Source organism: Macrobrachium nipponense, chromosome 7, assembly GCF_015104395.2.
Source record: "Macrobrachium nipponense isolate FS-2020 chromosome 7, ASM1510439v2, whole genome shotgun sequence".
NCBI classification, from domain to species: Eukaryota; Metazoa; Arthropoda; class Malacostraca; order Decapoda; family Palaemonidae; genus Macrobrachium; species Macrobrachium nipponense.
Window position 1 is genome coordinate 46,699,812 of NC_061109.1, and position 24,519 is coordinate 46,724,330.

The 24,519-nt window shown below is 41.6% G+C and overlaps 1 protein-coding gene across 5 annotated transcripts in view; it reads right to left on the minus strand.

Moving 5' to 3' along the window:
- Window positions 1–24,519, minus strand: part of LOC135217454 (GATOR2 complex protein WDR59-like) — a gene marked incomplete in the record, with an annotated part of 356,363 nt that overhangs the window by 7,082 nt on the left and 324,762 nt on the right. For 3 of the 5 annotated variants that reach the window (XM_064253330.1, XM_064253327.1, XM_064253329.1), the window contains 3 exon segments: window positions 9,311–9,407; window positions 18,921–19,022; window positions 21,799–21,881. In XM_064253330.1, coding sequence (XP_064109400.1) covers window positions 9,311–9,407; window positions 18,921–19,022; window positions 21,799–21,881 — 282 coding nt within the window. 5 annotated transcript variants of the gene reach the window in all.

A 24,519-nucleotide genomic window follows, 5' to 3' on the forward strand; every position in this document is an offset into this window, starting at 1 on the left:
ATGTACTATACTATAATTTTTTTCTAATATGAAATTGTTCTTATGGATAAATAAAAATTAAAAAGGTTTTAATAACTTGAAAAAGTTTTAAATTACACACAGGATGGTGAAAACTCCCACACGTAAACAATGCCACCATTGGGTGCAAGTGTACTATACGATACAGTCATTGCCTTTAAAAAAACCTTTTGGATGGAATTTCCTCTACCTATCCTCTGCCAAAAACCTTCAAACTCCTCTATCTCATCCTCCATGAGAAGTTCTTGTGCTGAAGGAAGGCTTTGTGAACCATTTGAGGTTTTGGGGACTAGTGGATCATGCGTGTCTTCACTCCCGTTAGACCTAATAAACCTGGTTACGAGCACCCGTCTGTTTATTTGTCTGGCACGTTCACTATGTAATCGTTTTCATATAAATTTATTCTGCGATAAAAAAAAGAACTGATGAAAATTGAAAAATTTTATATGAAATTACAATTTCTTAAAACGAAATAATACAAATTCAAAATTCAACATGAAATGACAGTTTCTTGAAAAGTTTAGATTGAATGATTCTCTCTCTCTCTAGCTCAAAAATTCAAAATTTGATAGGAAATTACAGTTTCTTAAATAGAAATGATAAAAGTTCAAAATTCAACATGAAATGGCAGTTTCTTGAAAAGTTTAGATCGAACGATTCTCTCTCTCTCTCTCTCTCTCTCTCTCTCTCTCTCTCTCTCTCTCTCTCTCTCTCTCTCTCTCTCTAAAACACATCTACTTCTCTGTTAATTACTTTTTCTGGGCTCAGCTCGTGTCGGCCTGTGAAATATCCTTAAGTTCATTATTTCTAGGTAAATAACCTAATAATTACCAGAGAAAAAATAAAATCAAGAAAATGTCAGTAAAACTGACTCGCTCACTCTATAAAAGAAGTGTCGGTATGGTAACAGGGGCGAGTGAGATCACTACCACGAACCATTTGCCATTTAGACATTCCACCTCAAAATCCCCACCTGAGAGAGCCGATCCCAAAGGGAGATGCGCCCGCTACTACTACTACTACCGACGCCAAGCGCAGCGCCTCTAGTGGCCATCCTTTGTCATTAGCTCAGCTACAACACCTGTGTTTTTTCTTTCTCGTGTTGTGTTCGCTAATTTTGAGGTTTTTATCCAAGATGGAACGCGCTGCTATCGCCACGGCTAAGTTAAGTGCCCGAAAGGTTAAGATTTTGTATTTTTGTCTTCCAGGGACCAGTATTTTCCGTTTTTTAGGTCATATACGGTCTCCCGGTTGACTCGTGGCGGCCATGTGCCTCCTCGTATTTAAGATTTCCCGGTCTCCTATACTGGGACGTCTTATCCTTCATGGGCTCTTATTGCGTTCATCTTATATATTACATCGTATTTTAGAATTTAGGATCCACAGCCCATACCTTTTACCCGTTATTTTCTTGGTTTTTGTATTTAGGGCTATACTGTTTTTCCCAGTCCAGCATCCCAGCTTTTGCTCTTCATCGGCTACAGCTGGCTCTGAGTGGTCGTCTGGTCTTCGGATCAGTTCGCCTTCTCCTGGGCTTCTTTCTCTCTTACTCGTGTGTTCCTTCTAAACTTTTACGATGTATTTACTTATTATTTTTGTAAGTAGTGTTATTTTAAACAGTGTTATTTCATGCTAGGCTAGCTTTAGGCGCCCAGTACCATGCGTTGGTATGGTTGGGTTCACGTGGTCTCTGCCTAGTGGTTGTGTTGCTACCGCACGCTGGTCCTCCCTCGATCACGTGCGCCCATGGGCGCCTTACCCTCTCCCTTCCCTCCCTTCCACATGGTAGGGAGGGGTCTGGCTGGACCCTCCTCGGTTGTCATGACAACCATTTAGCCTACTTCCCTCTCTCTCTGTAGAGGCCCGAGGAGGTCCAAGCCAGCTGGGTGCTTGGGTGACCACTCATAGTCGCGGGTACCGGTGTGTCCAATGTGTCGGGGGTGTTGGGGTTGGCCACCCCTCCCCTCCCGCTCGCCGCGACCAACTCCGGTGTTCTCGTTCGCTTCCCTCCCCCCCTATTATTCTTTTTACCATAACGGACAGAGCCTCTGCTTGTTAGCCGGGGGTTCCTTCGGTTATCCAGTATCACTGGCTCCGCCAGCCGACGGGGTAGGGATCTACTAGTGGTCTCAAAGCTTGCCTACTATACCTTCTTTCTACTACCGGAGGAGAGCTTGCTTTCTTACCCAGGCACTCCTCTAGTAGTCGGAAGGAAGGCATGTCTTACTCTATGCTAAGTATGCATGCCCCCCTTTTCATATATACATATTATCACTGTTGTTATCTTTTATTATCCGCCTCCGCCGTTCTCCGTCGTGGTTTCTCCCTCACTTGGGCTTCTCACCACTCCTGGTTGGTCTCTTTATATGTTCCCGGCGTATGCCGCGGATCCCAACCAGTCCGCCCTTCTAACCACACGTATTGCGATAGAGGACTATTTTATTCTAACTTTCATACTCCGGCATGCAACGGAGTTCACGTTAGGCTGTAAGTGTGTAATCCCGATACTCATGTATCCCTCCACTTACAGGCTACCAACTGTCAGGAACCTGGCTGCAATGCAGTCCTCCACGACCCCTGTGGCCACGAGGAGTGCAGGACCCACGCCCCGTGCGCCACTACCCACGGAGAGTTAATTGTCTGGCACCACGAAGCATGCACTATATGCTATGATCTCGTGAGTCAGCTTCTGGATGGGGTGAGTAGGTTTCTAGACAAGTATGCTTACAATCATTTATCTTTGCTAGTTTTAAGTCTTACTTTAAGCTGTAACTCCGCTATTAGAAGCTTCATACGGCGCTCTCTTGCAGGCTGCCACCGTAAAGGAAGTCGCCTTGGCAACCCTGAAGGCTTGGGTGGGCGGCTTCGGAAAGAACGCCGCCAAGGGTCAGCCATACGTGTTGGACAAGAAGCTGGCCATCCAGATCTTCCCAGGAGGGAAGACGACGGGGTACGTAGACCCCGCCGCGGCAGCCCCACTCATAGCTTCCATCCAGCGAGAGGTGCAGCAAGCGTTCGGGAGTATCTCGACGCAGGAAGTGGTGCCGAACGTCGCAACACTTGACATCAATATTGAGCCAATGGCGGTAGGTGTAGAGGACTTGTTGGTTGAGGTAGGTGCTTCGGGCGCCCAAGGGCTTCCTTTGGGCGCACCTGGATCTTCTTCTCCTGTTCCTTCTTCTTCTTCTTTCCAAGGCTTCACGGGATCTGAGATCCGGTCCCCTTCGCCTGCTGCTTCTGTGCCCCCGAAAGTGAAGGGACACAGAGAGCAAAAGACCCTCCAGAAGACGTCGACCAAGAAGTCGTCGTCTTCTTCATCACGTAAGTCTTCGGCATCCTATGCCGATGCAGTGAAGGCGAAGGCGGCATCTTCACACTCTAGAGGGTCAAGAAGCAAGGCTTCTAAGGAGAAGGCCCGAGCTCCGGCCGAGCCAGTACCTTCTCCGGCAACCACCAGATCCGCTCCGGTGACTCCTGTCGGGTTGGCAGCACCTAGTGCATTCGATCCCGCCACCTTCTCGGCAGGAGTGTTGCAACAGGTAGGAGAGATGGTCGGTTCTCTAGGTACGAGATTTGAGCAAATGTTTGCTCAACTCTCTACCACTATCAACCAGTCCGGCCAATCGATTCAGGACCTGTCTAATCGTGTTAGAGAACACGATGACCGCTTCGCCGGCCTGAATCAGGCTCCGCAGTCTAACTTCCCAGTAGGAGGTACTGGTTTTGTCCAGCTACCACCCTACGAATCCCTGCCGGCCTTTTCTATGAATAATCCTTGGAGGGTGGCAGCCTATGCTCCCTTCAAGGATGGCATGATTTCTATTCCGGAGTGTGGAACGAGAAGGATTGAGGACTTCGAGTTCTACCCTCCCTGATTGACTCAGCCTTTCATAGGTTATGCTAGGCTGACCCAAACGGCACTCAATAGAGAGGACAAGATCTCTAGAGAGACCGTGTTATACAGCAGGGATCATGCTCAGAGGGAGTGGGTTCACTGCCTGGAGGATTGGGATTGCTCAAATACCAAACTCCAGGCCTTCAAGAGCCCTTTCACCATTTTTGCTACAGAGGAGGAGGCTTCACTCCCCTTTGCAACGAAGATGGTGGAGACGACTCTACAAGCTGTTCTTAAGGATGAACCCATTCCGCAGCTAAGAGAAGCGGAACCAACATCTCCCCTCTTCCCTGCGTTCGGCGAGCTGTGGGAGAATCTGCCAGCTACCTTCACAGTGGGAAAACTCAAACCGGACTGCGCTATGGATCAGTTCGGTGAGAAGCTCCCTAGACTGCCTGATAGACTTATTCAGGCAGAGTTCGATGCTCGGACTAGGTTAGGAAGATCCCTTAACTCCCTAATCATTACTGAGATGGCTGCCCTCTTGTACGCCACAGAGCCACTCTTCAAAATCCTCGCAAAGTCCCAGCTTCAATCGGTACAGGCAGACGCTTTCGACTTTTTCACGGCCAGAAGAAACTGTCGCAAGCACGTGTTGCAAGAAGCCACTATTAGACACGAACCTAATAGGCTTCTTGCTTCCAACATGTGGGGTGCTGACCTCTTCCCGGAGACTGCCGTGAATGAGGTACACCACGAGGCTTCAAGGCTTAACCAAAGCCTTAGAGCTAGATGGGGTATCTCTTCTAAGAGAAAACAGGAGAATCCATCTTCTTCTGGTAAGAAGTTAAAGAAGACAAAGCGCTATCAGCCTTACCAGAAACACCAGCAGCAGCAGCACTTTATCCAGGCAGTCCCAGTTACTCAACCAGGTCAGCCTTCGACTTCAAAGCAGTCCCAGCCAATCCTCCTGCTGTCCCCTCAAAACCAGCCCTCAACTTCGTATACCGTCTCGCCGGCTTTCAACTCTATGTATGAAAGCCAAGCTTACCCTACCTTTAACAGGTTTTCAAGGGGAAGCAGGGCGAGAGGTAACTTTCGTCAACGAGGTACAGGAAGAGCTGCAAGTAGAGGCAAGCACTTCAGAGGAGGCCGCGGAGGTCAACCCGCACAGCAGCAGTGAGGCTCCCCAGGTAGGAGGGAGGCTGTTCCTCTTCCGTCACAGGTGGGGGTTCAGCAAATGGGCACAGAGCATTGTGTCCAAAGGATTAGGTTGGAGTTGGATCAAAGATCCTCCACCAAACAAATCATTTTTCCAAGCACCATCAGAGGAGTTGACAGATTATGCAGAGGAGCTCCTTCAGAAAGGAGCTGTGGCGAGAGTCAAGCATCTAAATTTTCAAGGGCGCTTGTTCAGCGTGCCAAAGAAAGGCTCATTAAAAAGAAGAGTAATCTTAGACTTGTCAAAGCTAAACTCTTTCATTCGTTGCGACAAGTTCAAAATGCTGACCATCTCGCAGGTGCGGACCTTACTTCCCCGTGGGGCCGTCACCACCTCTATCGATCTTACAGACGCATACTATCATATCCCCATAGTGAGGCACTTCCGCCCATACCTAGGTTTCAAACTAGGAGACCAGACGTTCTCTTTCAAAGTGATGCCCTTCGGTCTGAATGTAGCCCCCAGGGTATTCACGAAAATAGCGGAAGTAGTTGTCCAACAACTCAGAGCACAAGGGATAATGGTAGTAGCGTACCTCGACGACTGGTTGATTTGGGCACCAACCGTCGAGGAATGCCGCAAAGCCACAAAGAAAGTAGTTCAGTTTCTGGAACATCTAGGGTTCCAGATAAACAAAACGAAATCCAGATTCTCTCTGGAGACTCGTTTTCAATGGCTAGGCATCCAATGGGATTTATCCTCCCACAATCTGTCAATTCCGGTGGTCAAAAGGAAAGAAATAGCCAAGTCAGTGAGGCAATTTCTCAAAAACAAACAGGCTTCGAAGAGAAACTAGGAAAGGATCCTCGATTCCCTTCAGTTTGCCTCAGTGACAGACATCCTCTTAAGAGCAAGACTGAAAGATATAAATCGAGTTTGGCGCTCAAGAGCAAATGTTAAATCTCGAGACAAGTTGTCAGTGATCCCACAAATCCTTCGCAACCAGCTCCGTCCATGGACGAAAGCGAAGAATCTTGCCAAGATGGTTCCCCTGCAATATCCTCCTCCGGCGTTAACGATTCACACAGACGCCTCCCTCTCCGGGTGGGGAGGATACTCACAGTTCAAACAAGTTCAGGGGACTTGGTCCATTCAGTTCTGCCAGCTCCACATAAATGTGCTGGAAGCAATGGCAGTGTTTCCTACCCTGAAGAAGCTCCTTCCCCCAAAGAAGTCTCATCTAAGGCTAGTTTTGGACAGTGCAGTCGTGGTACACTGCATCAACAGGGGAGGATCCAAATCCAAACACGTGAATCATGTTATGATAGCCATTTTCGCTCTAGCAAACAAGCACAAATGGCATCTATCTGCCACCCACTTGGCAGGGGTAAGGAACGTCATAGAGGACGCATTGTCCCGGTCAGTCCCTCTGGAGTCAGAAAGGTCTCTAGACATCAAGTCGTTCCAGTGGATATGCCAGAGAGTGCCAGGTCTCCAAGTAGATCTATTCGCTTCACAAGCGAACCACAAGCTCCCAATAGATTGGAATCATTGGAAAAGGATCTATGTCTTTCCTCCAGTGAATCTTCTTTTGAAAGTCCTGAGCAAGCTGAGGACTTTCAAAGGTCGAGTAGCCCTGATTGCTCCAGACTGGCCGAAGAGCAACTGGTACCCCCTGCTTCTGGAGTTGGGTCTCTGACCTCAACGGATTCCCAACCCCAAGCTGTCGCAACCAGTACAAATGAGGACTGTGTTCGCTTCCTCAGGAATTCTCCAGACCCTAACTTTATGGACTTCATGAAGTTTGCGGCTAAGAAAGATGCTAATATTGATCCCCAAAACATCCTTTTTCTAGTATCAGATAAAAGGGAATCAACTATTAGACAATATGACTCTGCTGACAAAAAGTTGGCATCTTTCCTGAAAGAAACGGACACTACAACCATGACTATCAACTTAGCCATATCCTTTTTCAGATCTATCTTTGAAAAAGGATTAGCAGCTAGCACGATTACCACTAATAAATCAGCTTTGAAGAAAATCTTTCAGTTGGGTTTTCAAATAGACTTAACAGAATCCTACTTTACGTCTATTCCCAAAGCTTGTGCTAGACTTAGACGTTCGCAAAGGCCTACTTCAGTGTCATGGTTCTTAAATGACGTCCTCAAACTAGCCTCGGATACTGACAACTCGTCTTGCACATTTATAATGCTACTTAGAAAGACGTTATTCTTATTGAGTCTGGCCTCAGGGGCCAGAATTTCAGAACTGTCGGCTCTATCCAGGGATTCGGGGCATGTAGAATTTCTCCCCTCAGGAGAAGTCCTGCTGTCCCCGGATCGCAGTTTTTAGCAAAAAAAATAAAAAAATGAGGATCCTCTTGCAAGGTGGGCTCCTTGGAAAGTCATCCCTCTTCCACAGGATCCCTCCCTTTGCCCAGTGTTGACATTAAGAGCCTTTCTATCTCGGACATCCTCTAGATCCTCAGGCCCCCTCTTTATGAGGGAAAAAGGTGGCACTTTATCGGTTAAAGGAATCAGACAGCAGATTCTTTACTTTATTAAACAAGCCAACCCTGAATCATTCCCAAAAGCACATGATATCAGGGCAGTAGCTACCTCAATTAATTATTTCAAACACATGAATTTTGAAGATCTTAAGAAATATACTGGATGGAAATCGCCAACAGTCTTCAAACGTCTACTTAAAGTCCTTGGAATCATTAAAATTTTCAGCAGTAGCAGCGGGAAAACATAGTTTCCCTGATTCTGCACAGTAGCTGTATATAAAGATCCAGGTCTCCTTTCTACCTACCTTGTCCAACATGCCTCACCCTACTGCTATGCTCTACATGGTCCTTTAGCCTTAGCCGATAGGCTCGGCTTGGTGGACTGCCACTTATTTTTTTTTGCTAGGGGCACCCACAGGTTGTACAATTAAATGTGCTACAGTGCCTCTACCCTTATTTTTATGCTAGGGTAGAGCACAATGGATTTGTATATTTTGTAAATACCCCATTAATTTTAGTGAATCTCTTTGAATGAGTTGTTTTTTTGGTTAACCATTATACTAAACTGTGCTTTACATTATTTAATTTAAGCTAGTTTTAAGTAACCTTATACTGTTATCATGTATCCATTTTTGATTCACTTATATTATAGTCTAATTTGGTTTTATTTCTTGTTTTATTTGAACCTTCATTGTCATCTTGTCTGTTTCTCTGGTACTATTTCACAGGCCGACACGAGCTGAGCCCAGAAAAGGGATTTTGACGAAGGAAAAATCTATTTCTGGGTGATTGGCTCGTGTCGCCCTGTGAAACCCACCCTCTTCTTTCATTCCCACCCCGCAGGCCAAGATGGACATCTCTTCAAAGGATGGCCACTAGAGGCGCTGCGCTCCGCTTGGCGTCGGTAGTAGTAGTAGTAGCGGGCGCATCTCCCTTTGGGATCGGCTCTCTCAGGTGGGGATTTTGAGGTGGAATGTCTAAATGGCAAATGGTTTGTGGTAGTGATCTCACTCGCCCCTGTTACCATACCGACACTTCTTTTATAGAGTGAGCGAGTTAGTTTTACTGACATTTTCTTGATTTTATTTTTTCTCTGGTAATTATTAGGTTATTTACCTAGAAATAATGAACTTAAGGATATTTCACAGGGCGACACGAGCCAATCACCCAGAAATAGATTTTTCCTTCGTCAAAATCCCTTTACTAGTCATTTTCATCAAAACCTATTTCAACAATAGAAAAAAATAAATGATCAAATCTGCATGATGCGGATGATCAGAATACACTTTGCAGATCTGAATAATATGTATGGTGATGATCATTCATACACACTGCGCTATGACGTCACAAATGTGTGAGGCAGAGCCTTTCGTCTTAGCTAATGGCTGAGCAGGATATCTTTCTCTCACGTTCCCCCTTGGAGGAGTAATAGTTTTTTTCCTCCAAGCATTCCACCACCCCTTCTCTCAGATACCAGCAAACCCCCCTACATCTAACATACTTGAAAAGACAATAATTTTATATGTTTTGCGGCATGTGACTCGCAGAATTTGAACGGCTTCGGAGATACAGAAAATCTATTTTTGAAAACTAGCGACCGCATAAAAGGGGAATCGCACAATTCGGGACCGGACTGTACTGTAATATATCTTTAACTGGATCAAAATTACAGTATCAGACATCATATTAACATAAAGGAAAAAAGACAATAAGGAGATGGTAGATTATCCTTACGATAATCACAGTGTTTAGCGAAGGACATTACTAAATAAAAAACCATACAAACCATTGCTCTTTGCTCAAGTAGGCCCCATCTATATAATATATCTGCATAGGCACGCCTCATCTCATTGTACTGGTGGCTGCGCCCAGCATCCAACAAGCTGAAAAAATGTGACTGGTAATTGATATCTACATACTGTACAATATTTATTGAAGACTATACCCATTAGTACACAGTATCCAGTTCTCTGACAATATAGTCAAATACGTATAGAGCACATTCATTAGATAATGCAACCAATAACAAAGCACAAGCACACAAAATCTTACATCAGCATGTTTAGAAAGCACTAAAATGAGCAATAAGCAGCCATTAAAAACATGCAGGAAAAAGAAAGAATTGAAATAAAATCAACTTGGTAACAATCATGGCAATACTAATATAACTGTGTAATCTAATTGAACCAACTAAAATGTTAATATTAGATATAATTCCACGCATTTTATTTAGTTCCAAAGAGCCTTTCTGGAATCCAAGTCATCCCTAGAATATATATGAGCTGCAAAAATATATATATGATTCCTCCAGTCAGTTCATCATTACAATTCTATTTGCTCAGCTTTTATAGCACCATGGAAAAGTACACAAATACAGTAACACAAAGGGAGAGAGAGAGAGAGAGAGAGAGAGGAGAGAGAGAGAGAGAGAGAGAGAGAGAGAGAGACAATATGGGATTGCAGAAATCATTCTTATTTTAATACCACACTGACAGTAAGTTGAAAAATTTTGATTTTAACATCAAATTGACAATAAGCGATGTACGTAAAAAATTAAATTCATTCTAAAAATAAAATTGTACAAAATGCCAATGCTAAAAAAAATACCAAAGGCATACATTAATTTTAAATTAGTAAAAAAGATAAGCTCATGAAATACCAGCGAAGACTAGCAAAGAAGCATGTTGCACTTAAGTTTGTTTATATGTCAAGTCTAGCAACATGAATGCCAAAACAACATGAATGCTAAAAAATTGACTTAGAAAGCCACAGTAAGATATATCAATGGCTACAAACATTTCACAATTTAACCCTTAATCCCTTAATAGACAGATACCATCATATGAGTAACAATAAAAGATTTTGAGTGGAAGACTGATTACTCCTGGAGAGTATCAGTATTACGTGGCATCGGTTTGAAGAAATCGGGTGGGAAAGGGGGTCCATTACTTTAATAGTCCACAAATTTACAATGGCAACTTTTAGACTGGCTCAGCTCAGCGATTCTAGGAAGTGCATGTTTTAGTTGTGTACTTGACTTCAAGGGGGTCATGTACTGCCTCTCCCTCTCTCTCGCACTATGTCTTGTTATATATTTGCTCATAAATATGCCCAGGGGTTGCTGTTGGTTTTTTTCTTATTTTTATGACAGTATGTCAGTTATAATTGTAATTTTGCAAAAAGTGCAAAGATATATTACAAAAAACATGTATAATCCAAAATAGTTACTGCATCTTCGATCTCAGTAAATTACGTACATATTTGTTACTGATATAGTTCTTATCTGTTACGATATTGTGTGAGCTGTTATTATAATTTTACAAAATAAAATAAAATTATTAGAGAAAACATTTATGATTCTCTTGTAAAAAGAGGCCCCACAAGGAAGAGCAAATAGTCATTTTCAACTTCTCATGGAATGTAGGGAGAATTTTATAATTTGTTTTTTCTTACTCTTTCCATTGATGTGTTTTTTCTTAAATTGGCTGACCTAAAAGTCTGCCCAGTCTGGGGTGCTGCATATGTTTTTTTTTGCACTGATCTTAAGCATCTCTGCAATAAAATATATACTACTGTACTGCCCTGTATATAACTATTCTGTCATGCAATGCATAACCTAAATGGCTACTCGAGGAAAATTGTGTACCTTTACAGATTTCTGATTTCCTACTACATAACTTAGAATACAATACTAAATGTATCTGAAGATAATAATTAATAAACTTATATATCTTCAGTTTATACTCAATCAACCTTTACTGGTAATAGTGTAACTGTCAACTGTGATCACATGCCAAATGATTCTAAAATTTCTATTAATAAGCACATAATCTGTTATTTTCTATTCAACATTTTACCTGTTACTGCATGCCTGTAAAGATATACATCACTGCAATATATGGAAACCAATTACATATGATGAAACAAAGCACCCCACAAATCTAAGGTTTTTTCTTACTGTATCATTTTATGAAGATAATATCCATGCTAAATCAACGTACTGTTCAGGCAATAAAACTAAACCAACCCTTAAGCTGGTTACCTCTAAGAATCTCTAAAGCACTTTTATAACAAATTACCTATCCAAAGAGGGCAAAAATGATTCAATCATGACACCTAATACATAAGTAACTGAATATTCTTAAACCCTCCCAAAATACATATGAATTTTCTTTAAATGTTATATGGACATTTATACTTATACTGGAAAGAAAAAATTTTCCTCACCAAAATGCTTACTGTGTATCTTGTTAATAAGTTTGAAACAGGTTTTTCTTGACAACTGAAATGTCTGAAGGATATAAATTTATTGCATAAGAAACATAAAAATACAATAAACACATAGAGTATCTTCATATTTACTACAGACCACTGCAATAAAAAATTCTTCCCTTTCATTAATTACAACAAAAACTTTGATTAACCCTCTTACGCCGAAGCCCTAAAAATCAAAACGTCTCCCGTATGCTGGGCCCGGTTTGGAGTGAGCGCGGAAGTGGAAAAAATAATTTTTTCAAAAAATTACAACGGCGTTCCTTTTGAAGATTAGAGTTCATTTTTGGCTCCTTTTTTTGTCATTGCCTGAAGTTTAGAATGCAACCATCAGAAATGAAAATAATATCATTATCATATGTAAATAATGCATATATGGTAGCGAAAAAAAAAAAATTCATACATAATTGTATTCAAATCACGCTGTGCAGAAAACGGTCAAAGCTAACCAGTTACTTTTTTTTGCGTTGTATTGTACACTAAATTGCGATCATTTTGATATATAATACATTGTAAAACAATAAAAGCAACACCGGAAAAATATTATCACAAAATGATGTACGAATTCGTAACGCGCGGACGCAAAAAAATATTTTTTTCAAAAATTCACCGTAAATCACAATATTGTTCTAGAGACTTCAATTTGTTTCAAAATTAAGAGAAATGATTGAATATTATGATACTGCAAGAGTTTTAGATTAAAATTGCAGATTTTGACCATTTCGGACGAGTTAAAGTTGACCGAATGTCGAAATTTTTATATATATTTTTTTTATATGCACATATTTCGGAAATGGAAACAGCTACAACCTTTAATTATTTTTTGTTGTATTCTTCATGGATTTGCACACATTTTGATATATGAAACTGTACAAAAAATAAAATTTTTTTCGGCTAACTATGAAAAGGAGCAAAATATTAGGATAATGCGATTTACGCATTTCGGAGATTTTCGGCCGCGAAGCGGCGCGCGGAGGGAAGAAAGATATTTTTTTCAGAAATTCACCATAATCACAATATTGTTTCTAGAGACTTCATATTTGTTTCAAAATGAAGAAAAATAAATGAATATTACTACGCCGTAAGAGATTTAGCTTACAATTACGTTTTTCGACCATTCAATTGCGTCCAAAGTTGACCGTACGTAGTATTTTTTTCCAATTATCGTAATTTATATGCAGATATTTCAGAAATGAGAAAAGCTACACCTTTAATTATTTTTTTTGTTGTATTTGACATGAATTTGCGCACCATTTTGATATATGAAACTCTATAAAACGGCTAATATGAAAAGGAGGGAAAATATTAGGATCAATGCGATTCTACGCATTTCGGAGATTTTTCGGCCGCGAAGCGGCGCGCGGAGGGAAGAATGATATTTTTTTTCAGAATTTTCACCATAAATCACAATATTGTTCTAGAGACTTCAAATTTGTTTCAAAATTAAGATAAATAAATGAATATTACTAGACCGTAAGAGATTTAGCTTACAATTACGTTTTTCGACCATTTCGATTGCGTCAAATTTGACCGTACGTAGTTTTTTTTCCAATTATCGTAATTTATATGCAGATATTTCAGAAATGAGAAAAGCTACAACCTTTAATTATTTTTTGTTGTATTTGCCATGAATTTGCGCACATTTTGAATATATTGAAACTCTATAAAAACGGCTAATATGAAAAGGAGAAAATATTAGGATAATGCGATTTACGCAGTTTCGGAGATTTTTGGCCGCGAAGCCGGCGCGCGGGGGAAGGGAAGAAGATATTTTTTTTCAAAAGAATTTCACCATAAATCCCACAATATTGTTCTAGGAAGACTTCAAATTTGGTTCAAAATGAAGGATAAATAAATAAATGAATATTACTAGGTCGTAAAGAGATTTAGCTTACAATACGTTTTTCGACCATTTCCATTGCATCAAAGTTGACCTGTACGTAGTTTTTTTTCCAATTATCGTAATTTATATACAGGTATTTCAGAAATGAGAAAAGCTACAACCTTTAATTATTTTTTGATGTATTCTTCATGAATTTACGCACATTTTGATATATGAAACTGTATAAAACGGCTAATATGAAAAGGAGCAAATATTAGGATAATGCGATCTACGCCTTTCGGAGATTTTCGGCCGCGAAGCGGCGCGCGGAGGGAAGAAAGATATTTTTTTCAAAAATTCACCATAAATCACAATACTGTTCTAGAGACTTCAAATTTGTTTCAAAATGAATATAAATAAATAAATGAGTATTACTAGGCTGTAAGAGATTTAGCTTACAATTGCGTTTTTTGACCATTTCGATTGCATCAAGTTGACCGTACATAGTTTTTTTTCCAATTATCGTAATTTATATGCAGATATTTCAGATATGAGAAAAGCTACAACCTTTAATTATTTTTTGTTTGTATTTTTCATGAATTTTGCGCATATTTTGATATATAAAACTCTATAAAACGGCTAATATGAAAAGGAGCAAATATTAGGATAATACGATCTACGCATTTCGGAGATTTTCGGCCGCGAAGCGGCGCGCGGAGGGAAGAAAGATATTTTTTTCAAAAATTCACCATAAATCACAATATTGTTCTAGAGACTTCAAATTTATTTCAAAATGAAGATAAATAAATGAAGATTACTAGACTGTTATGTATTTTGCTTACCCAAAAATACCAACATAAAAAAAAGATTATTATATATATATATAAATATATGATATATATATCATATATATATAGATATACCATAGTATGTATGTGTTTTCTTTATTTATTACATTTTCCGATTCTGTACGAATACATAAATAAAAGGAATGCAGGTGGACACTTTTCTTTTTTTGCATACAATGAAATATCGTATTCATGCATAGATACTGAGATATAAAAACTTGAAAATAAATAAAAAAATAAATATAAAACAAATGCAGAATACTCACTCCTAATCCTGACTCTTCGTTCTATTCTTGTTTTCTCCCTCCTCCATTGAAGAGTCTTGCATTTTTTCCTCTCGATATGACGAGGTACAGGTGGAGGAGGGAGACGCGCGCCCTTACAGCCGCTGGGATAGGGCGCAGTTCCGTGCGCCCTCCCTTGACCGCCGCTGAGTCGCACTCCAATAGAAGACTGCACTGTGGTATTTGCGGTCACACTCCCCGAACCTGCATAGAGCTATCTTGCAGGTGCGACAGAAGAAAACAGGGTGTCTCTCCTTCTGCCATTCATAATGGCACACCCGGCACCGTTTCTGCCTGCGCCCTTCTAGGAGATCCAGTGTGTGATCCCCTGGCATCAGCCGACACGGAGGGTCCACTACCCGACGAGAAGGGGCGCGGGTGGGGGCGTCAGCAGGGGCGCGTCAGCAGGGGCGCGGAGCAGGGGCGTTGGCAGCAGGGGCGGCGGCGAGCAGGGGCGGCGGCAGCATGGGGCGTCGGCAGCAGGGGCGGCGGCAGCAGGGGCGTCAGCAGCAGGGGCGCGTCGGCAGCAGGGGCGGCGGCAGAAGGATGACCGAAGTTGGCACCCCGAAGGTCTGCCCTTTCCTCTATGGGTAGATCTACAGCTCGGGGCAGGGGGCCAGACATGGAAGGCCACTCATTGGGATCAAAGTTGATGAGGGCTTCCCCGGCTGCCTCGAGGAACTGTAAGTGGCTCATCCTCCGTAGATCGGGACCGTAGTACCCACAGTAGAGTACGTAGGCATTTTGGAGGGCCAACTGCAGAATGTATTTCAGGAGCTTTTGGGTCCATCTCCTGGTTCTCCTGGCGAAGGGATAATATTGGATGAGTTGATCAAAGAGATCAACTCCTCCCATGTGCCTATTGTAGTGCCCAATGATGGTAGGGCGCTCTACATGAAACTGCTCATACACAACTCGGCCCTGTCGACGCGTCTTCTTCCGCTGCACGATCTCCTCTTGGACAGGTCATGGCTCGTCGTAATCATGGGGACGAGTCGGACACCCTTCCAACAGATGACGAAGACAGCTCCCTTCCGCCGCCACTATGTCTCTCCTCTTGCCAGATGTTGCTGATGGCTAGCGTACCTCTTGAGGGAATTCGGGGCCCCACGCACCAACCGAAGGGTACCACTGACGTGAACACCTGCATCATACAGTTCCTGGGCCAGGGATACCGAGTTATAATAATTATCCATAAACAGGTGGTATCCCTGGTTACGGAAACGATCCACAAGCCCGAAAACAGTTTCACGCATCGTGGAGAAGACCCCGGAATACACCGAAAAGTCCACGACGTAGCCAGTGTTGGCCTCGTAATAAAAAAATTTCACGCCATATTTCTCGCTTCTTGGGTTATACATTTGATGCTTAGACGTCCTTTGTAAGGCATCATCCCCTCATCTAAAGAAAGGTTCTTTCCAGGAATCACGAGAGTTTTACAGCGTTCACGAATATATTCCAACACTGGGCGCACTAAAATGAGGCGATCAGAGTTATTCCGGGGTATGGCCCTTCGGTTGAAGGCGTTGAAATATCTGTCCAAAGCCAGGAAAGTATCACGGGGCATAATGCCGGGCACATAGGGCGTACATAAAAGAAAATTACGCCTCCAATACATCCTGACGTCGCAGCAGGAATCAATCCAAAAAAAACGTGGAGCCCCACCCCAAAATGCGCCATGTCAGGGAGGTCGCAGCCTCGCCAGTGATATGATAATGTCGTGCGTAGTTCATCACGGCAATACCTGGCGTAGTCCACCGTCTCTGCTACGTGCCCCTGCGCGCGCGCGCGGGCACGAGCGCGGGAACAATTTCCCACACGAACCCCCCTCACTGGCCCATCTCCCTCACTCAAGCCTTCGCTTTCTGTATCCCCATCATCATCGCCAACAAAAACTTGATCCTAAATCATCGTCCTCCCCCTCCTCAGATTCCCCCTCATAAGCACTATAACTACTAAATTCTAGTTCACTTTCGGGATGTGACCCTCGAACGGACATTGGGGGCAAATAATCCTCGTCATCACTATGATCGGGAGTAATGTCCTCGTCACTGGGGGATGACCAACCGCCATCAAAACAAAATGAGGACTTGCCAAATGCTCTCGATCGAGCTCCGATAAATAAATCGTCAATGTCTCTTGGTTTGAGCCCTCCCCAAATTCCTACGAATGCCCCTAAGGATGGCACGATGCTTCCTTGGGGTTTACTAACGGCAAATGAGACACATTCGAAGCACTTTCATCGACACGTGGTCGCACAGAACGGCGTTGAGGAGCGAGGTCAGGTTGGGTGCTGGGTCCTTCGCCAGCATCCAAGTCCAAAACTCTTCTAACACGATCCCTTCCGACGGGTAAAACGCGCCTTTCGCGTGTCATACGACGGTCAGACATCTCTATGAACGTTCTGTACCAACACAAATGTTCAAAGTCTCGCACAAGCTCAGTCAAACACGATTGCGGCAAAAGATCGCTGACGGATGATGCTACGATGATGCTGGCTGGAGCGAGAAGGAAGGATTCCGCGCATGCGCACTTGGGTCACGCTTCAAAACAAAACAAGGCCTTGATCCGTGATCTCCCAGCATCCCCCAAGGCGCGTGATTCAAAAGTTTTCGGCTGGTAGGCCTATAAGTATTTTTCCGCGAATTTAAAAAAAAACTTTTTTGAGTCGACGTATGGTACGTCCAATCGGCATACGGGAGACATTTTGACTCGACGTTTAATACGTCCAATCGGCGTAAGAGGGTTAACAGCACTAGTCATTATTATAAAGCAGTTTTCTATCAAGTTTCATTCCTAGAGTCACTGGGATTTCTGAAAAGCCTTATTAAGTGAGAGGTGAGAATTGGGAGTAAAAGTAGAGCCACTAATAGCTGATGTGGGAAGAGACCCAAGGAATGAACAGAGCGATTTATGGTTACTCTAAAACGGGCGTCACAACACCTAGGTAAAGGAATGGATGAGAGGCGGAATGCAGAAAAAGATACCATGTGTAAGCCAAAGGACACTGATAGAATCTTTAGACCTATCTACAGTGGTTTGCAGCAAAACTTGAAATGTACAATACAGTATTTTCAAAGGGTTACATATATATACAATATAAAAATGTAGTGCTAGCCATAATTTTATCATCCCTGTTCATAGATAAAATACTCTAAAAAGATGCCTGTACACAAAATTGTAATGAATAATGATTTGGCCTTTAATTCTTTAGGGTAGACGACACGATTTTGTACCTTTCTTTCATTTTCTAGCTATGCCAAAATGGTAGGTTTTGCAGCATGAAAACGATTATGTTACCTTCTCCATTTTCTACTGAACATTGTGGACTAATGTACATTTACCAGAAGAGAAAAGAATTTACTAATAATTGTGCCTCTCATTTCAGGCATCATATCAAAGCTGACACTTAGCCAACTCTGGGTTATGGGATTCTCAAGGATCCAGAGCCTGCCTGTGTCTGCTTATGGGTCTCTTAACATAACAGGTTAACCACTAACATAAATTCTCTTAACCAACCTAGTTAGTCCACCTTCATTATTTTACAAATCTATGAAACAAACTACACATTTTGGTATAGTACTAATAAGAAAAGATAGTCATAAAATTTTTTCTAAGAAGTGTTTAATTTTGATAAAATTATTTCTCAAAAGTGTTTTCCAAAATGAAACAAAAACATACAACCAAGTTTTTTGAGGGCAGGTTCAATTTTATATTGTATTATCAGCAATATGCAATTAAGCAACCTTGGAAAAATAAGTTTTTGTTGAAAAATAACCATATTTTCAGAAGCAAAGTATTCAGTCCCAGAACATGCATGCACACATTAGTTTACATGGTGAAAGAAAAATCTCATAAGACTGCTGTTTTTATGTATGATCCTTAACAAATTTCTTGCTTTCAAGAAATGATACATAAATTTCTGAAGGACAGCCAAACCAAAGATGATTACACAAAACACAAATCAAAGCAATTATGCAATTTGTGCAAGTCCGTAGAAAATGAATTTTCATGCTAAGCATAAGCACATACTTTATTCATATGTCACTAGCACAAATATAATTTATTCACATGCCACAAGCAAAGTACTCCCTGGATGAGTAAATCACCAAAACAAGCAAAATTAAAGAGCGTTACAAGTGCTTAAGGGATTTGTTTTGCACTACTTACTTGGATGTATTTTTGTTTAATGTGTCAGTAGCCTCTAAAGCTGGCAGGTCCACTTCTTGGGAAGGTCTTGCAGCATCAGAGAGAGAGCCCTCTGAATTTGATCTGCAACCATAGTCTCCATAACATAGGGCACTAAACAATTTGCAATTCCTATCCAAACCCTTAATCCAAAATGCATATTGTAATACTGAACTACATCATCGCTATCTATCACAACATTATTCAGTATTTAATCTGGAAACTGCAGAAAGAGACCCTCTGATCAGAGCATCGCCTTGCAATACCCCATACCTATATCCTACATAATGATAAATAGTCCATGGTAACTTGGAAGAAATGTTGGTCATAAAATCTGAATAAAAAAGTTAATATTGTGCATACAGTGGTACCTCGGCTCACAAACAGTCCTGTTCATAAACAAATTGGGTTAAGAATCAGATGTTAAAAAATTTTTTGTTCCAGTTCGCGAACCGTGCTTCAACCCACGAACACACCAACAATAGGCTAACCCTTTTTCCTCCGTGTCTTTATTTATCCCATCTTCTAGTTGAGTTAAAAAAAAAGTAAAAGAGAATGCTAAAAGTATCATTAGTAATGTTATACTTGTTGTGTAAATGCATACAGCCAGAAACAGGCAATTTCCTATGAACAACCAAATCCGATAACAACAGTATTTTGCTTGCATTTCAACCATCGTACCATAGTAAAAAGTTACCGTAGTTATGTTACAAATGATGTTAAGTAGAATAGGACTGATATAATTTTACATTGCTATATCCTTATTCGCTAATGGGATAGGTCGACAAGGGCATATACTGCTAAATTTTAGCTGCAAGTTGTAGCTGAAGCTGAGGAAAGAACGTTCATTTGCTAACGACTATTATCGTGGATTGGCAACATGGATGAAACTCCTGCAAACTTTGGTAGAGTATACCATCAAACTCGACCGTAAATATAGAAATGTGAGCGAGACGTGTTTTAATAAAAAATATTTGCCATGAAAGAACACATTTTACTATTTTCACTCAGATACAAGATAAATATGTAAAGCTCGTAGTATTCTGATGAAATCAAATGAAAATATTGAACGCAACCTGTTGATTTTTTTTATGCAATAAACATGCCCTAAGCCCCATGCCTAAGCCCCATCTACTAATGAAAAAAATAACCAAATTTCTTTCTCAACAATACACATTCAAGTGATATTTCGACTTGAAAACACTCCACATAACGTAAATAACCCTGTCCCATATCAAGAATATCTAAGAGATTCATTTAAGGTAACTAGAAGCAATAAAATCGCTCTGATTTGAGTTCAGTACAGCAAAATAAACTTACCTCGCAATTGCTCTTAGCTGATTTACAAACCAAAACACCGACTGCTGTTTGTAATTTATAAAACAATAGTGATATGAAAATACATACATATAATATTACAGGTTGCAGTGAAGTAAAGCACAACTTTGTGCCAGAAAACCATAAAAAATGTTAAGAAAATAAAATGTTTTTGAGGTTTTGAACAAATTTGATTTTACGTTATTTTAAATGGGGAAAACTGATTCAGGTTACGCATTTTTTAAGTCACAAACAGCGTCCTCAAATGAATTAAGTTCGTGAACCACGGTACCACTGTCCACAACTTGAATATAATAGTACAACAACTGAAATGTGCTCTATCTAACAGATCAGATTAAGATTTGATAGTTGAAAGAACTTTCATGAAAACAATATAGATTTTACACCTTGCAAGAAAACACCAGTAGTACTTTTAATAAAAGATAGACTACATACAAAATTCACCTTGATACAGCATACTAATGATGAATTTCTTTTAAACGAACAAGAATTTTACAAGTCACAAATTTGCTATAACCTTTGAGTTTGAAAACTGAAAAAGACTTCACAGGAATAGGTTCAACCCTATTGCCAGTGGACGACCACATCTATTACAACGTACCACAAAATTACCATACATACTACGTATTAAATTTCTCAGACTCCTGCATATGAACCACATCACTGGATGAGTGACAGCTGAAAAGCTGATGCTTCCAGTACCTGTCAGTCCTGCATCTTAAATGGATGGAATGGTCTTTGAATGGCCCAGGCACTACAGTCTTTTGTCCGAGATTCAGAAGAAGAGTGGTGATAGCAAGATGCTGATGTTCCACAGGTCCTAGAAATCAAATGCCTCACTTTTGTGTTCTTTGCAGGTATATGCGTTTTTAGGCTATTTTGGTGTTTTTGGACTATCAAAATAGGCAGTTGTAAGCCTTTTTAGAGGGGCGTCAAGTATTTCCCGATTTGAGCTATTCCCAGGGGGTGGTATGCATCCCCTGTGAATCCGGGAGTTGACTCTATATCATTTACTCGCCCAGGAGGCAAAGACCTGGCAATGCTGGATAATATACAAAGCAGTGTCCAAGTTTTGCTTAAGTTTTACTATCAGGATGTAAAAAAATCCTAACCAACTGGCATCTTGATTGCACTAAAAATACCATACTGATTTCAGTTTATGGCAAATGATGGCAAGGTAGATAAAACTGGAAATAAAGATGCACTAATTGAGTCATATATTGTTGAGTAAACCACAATAGCATCTGCTAACATATGAATGGTGACTTTCACTGGGTAGCGCATTATACTATTTTGATAAGACATAACTCCCACCTTTAGATGAACTCCATCTCTTGGCTAACAGTCGTAGTGAGCCATATGCGCAAAGTAAAAATGATGTCTGTACTTGAATGAACACACTGTCATTATAACACTTCCTTTCCCTGTTAAATGCATAAACATTTCTATAGGAGTTATTGATACACTGAAGTATTTCTGAAATTGATAAATGGTATTCTTACAATCTCATCTGAAAACCTACCTGTTATGTCTCACCATACATAAGTCCCATCCATCAAGACTTGTATTGATGCCATGAATTGTGTTGTAGGGAGATCCACCAGTCTGAAATTATGAACACTTACAACTTCCAGTTCATAAAAAGTTCCTCTCGTTTAGTTAATTAAAGTAGTGTGTGAAGTGACAAATAGAACCTTAGTAAATGGAAACAAAACTCAAAGAAATACCACTTCATTCAAACACTGGCACATTTCTTTTTAAATTTCTTTTACAAAACGAACACTAAACATATTCAATGTTAACAAATGCAGACAAGAGCACTTAGTGAACAGCATAACTGATATGGTCATTCGGATATGCATCCAGAAATCCAGCATTTTAAAATGACAATTTGTCGAAAATTGCATTTTTCCTAACTATACAAACCTGAGGTCCTTTAACAATAGGAAGGTAACTAGCGGCAGCTGGGACGGTCGTAAGCTTCGAACAACGGGAGAACGGTAGTTAACTGCTTGTCCGATCGTGCGCGCCCCGCGCCAGGATGAAGAATCACTTTTGCTTTAGGCCCATGCAAAAAGTTGCAGAGTGAGGGGTGGCATGAGGTGGGACTATATGTAAAGGACCTCAGGTTTGTATAGTTAGGAAAAATGCAATTTTCGACAAATTGTCATTTGTTCCGATACGTAATACAAACCCTCGGTCCTTTAACAATAGGAAGACTCACTTCTTGGTGGGAGGAATCTGAGTCTTTTTGGTGAACAGACTGGTGTTCGTCCAACCCTGGAGTGCCTCCCTGGTCGTAAGAGCAAGGGAGGGATCCAAACCTCTGTCCGATTGATCGGGGTGTGCACCGCAGGATCAATGGTCAGACCTCTGGGCCAAGTACTAAGAGAGAGGCAAGCGTATCTCTTCGTACCAGCAAGCAAGAACTTGTTCCTGTTTGCAAGAGACAATCATAAAATGATGGGTTTGTCTCAAATTGGCATCCACTTCCTCCCCCTTGTTGGAGGAAGTGGTGGATATTTACTCCTATCCCTACTGAAAGGAATAGGATGGTGCTCTATTGAGTAGCTCACCTGCATCTCGTCCTTACCAGCAGGGTGACGACCGTGTCCCTCTACCCAGAGGTAGAGGGAAGAAAAAGATGGGAGAGGAGCCAGTCACACTCTCATTCCTCATCCATTCTTACGGTCACACCAGGACTCGATGCTGTTCAGCCCTGCGAGGGTCTGGGTTAACTACACAACGTGTTGAGCAACCACCACCGGTTCCCAAGGAAAAGATCCAAGGAACTGTGGGCAATATCCCGAAGGTAGAAGGAGGTGCATGCGGTCCGGTTGGACCAGGCGCCTGCCTTCATTACCTGCGCCACGGAGAAGTTCTTGCGGAACGCGAGAGAATGATGAAGAGGCGTCCACACTCATCCTGGGTGTCGATTTCTTCAGACAGCTCCGTCGCGCCTTCACAGGACACAGCAGCATAGCCTTCGTATCGGAGGCGGTGAAGTCCATTAGGGAGGGTATTGTGAAGGACTCGAACCAATCGTCAGTTACCGAAGGGTTCTGAGTCTTCGCTACGAAGATCGGTACGAAATCGAGCGTCACAAATCCCCATCCCTTTGTGCTTGACTTCTCAAGAGAAGTCATGCAGTTACCTAAGACGAAAAGAAGGGGATAGTCGTATGATTCTATCCTCTTCTCGACTTTGGTTATGTACAGTACTCATACTGACAAGCTATTAAGACGAAGTAATGATTGCTCTGGAACAACCGAACTAAGTCCACAGCATAGTTCGTAACTGACTCGGCGCTCTGACAGCTGCCGACTGACTGGTTCGGAATCAGTAGAGGCAAGTTGTCCAAGCATCCGGGTAAGTCACGTGACCTTCGCCCTTTAAAGAGTTATGCTGAGAGACCAAACAAATAAAATATTTGTTAGTCACCGATGCCGGACGGCGCGGCGATGATTCTCTTAATGCATAAGCTCAAAAGGCGAAAGTCAATTGCCTTCAAAAGACCGAGGTCCCTGATGGCAAGAAAATCTCATAGACGTTGAATCTCAGCTTAAGGAGAAACAACACTATGTGACGTTGAAGACGAAGGTAGGCAATGAATGCAACCTACGTCTTCCAGCTGAATCGAGAGAAGGAATCTCAAGATTCTAAACCTGTGCTTACAAATGACTGAAAACGCTAACCGCCATTTCATTGCTGTCCGGTGTGCAGTGAAAGCGGGCGTTCTTCAGTAATGAAACACAGGGGAGAGCGCCTGAAGAACTGCTTCTCATGGGCTGAACGTTTGGAAGTAGAGCTGGCAGATGTGGGAGTAGGTGATGTCTTTCAATACATCTGCTAATCCGGGGTGAACAATGAACAATTGCACACCTCCGAATACAAGATATTTTGAGGACAAACTCAGATTCCGCAAAAATCATTCGCATTATCGAGATACGATGCAGCAAGAGACTATTACAGAATTCTGTTACCGTGCGGTAAACAGAAAGATGAGTCGAATAGATATCTCTGTTTAAAATTCTCGCAATACCGAAGACGATGAATACTAGCGTCACAGCAGTAGATGGTCATTCATGTATGCGAGAATCCCCGTTAATCAGAGACTTAAGTCCGTGATTGTTGGGCAGAGATACGGTTGGTATTCAATCAAAGCAGGTGAGAAAGACATAACCAACCGTCCATCTCAAAGCGGCAGCTGGTACTGAAATGCCTCGGGCAATTCAATACGCAG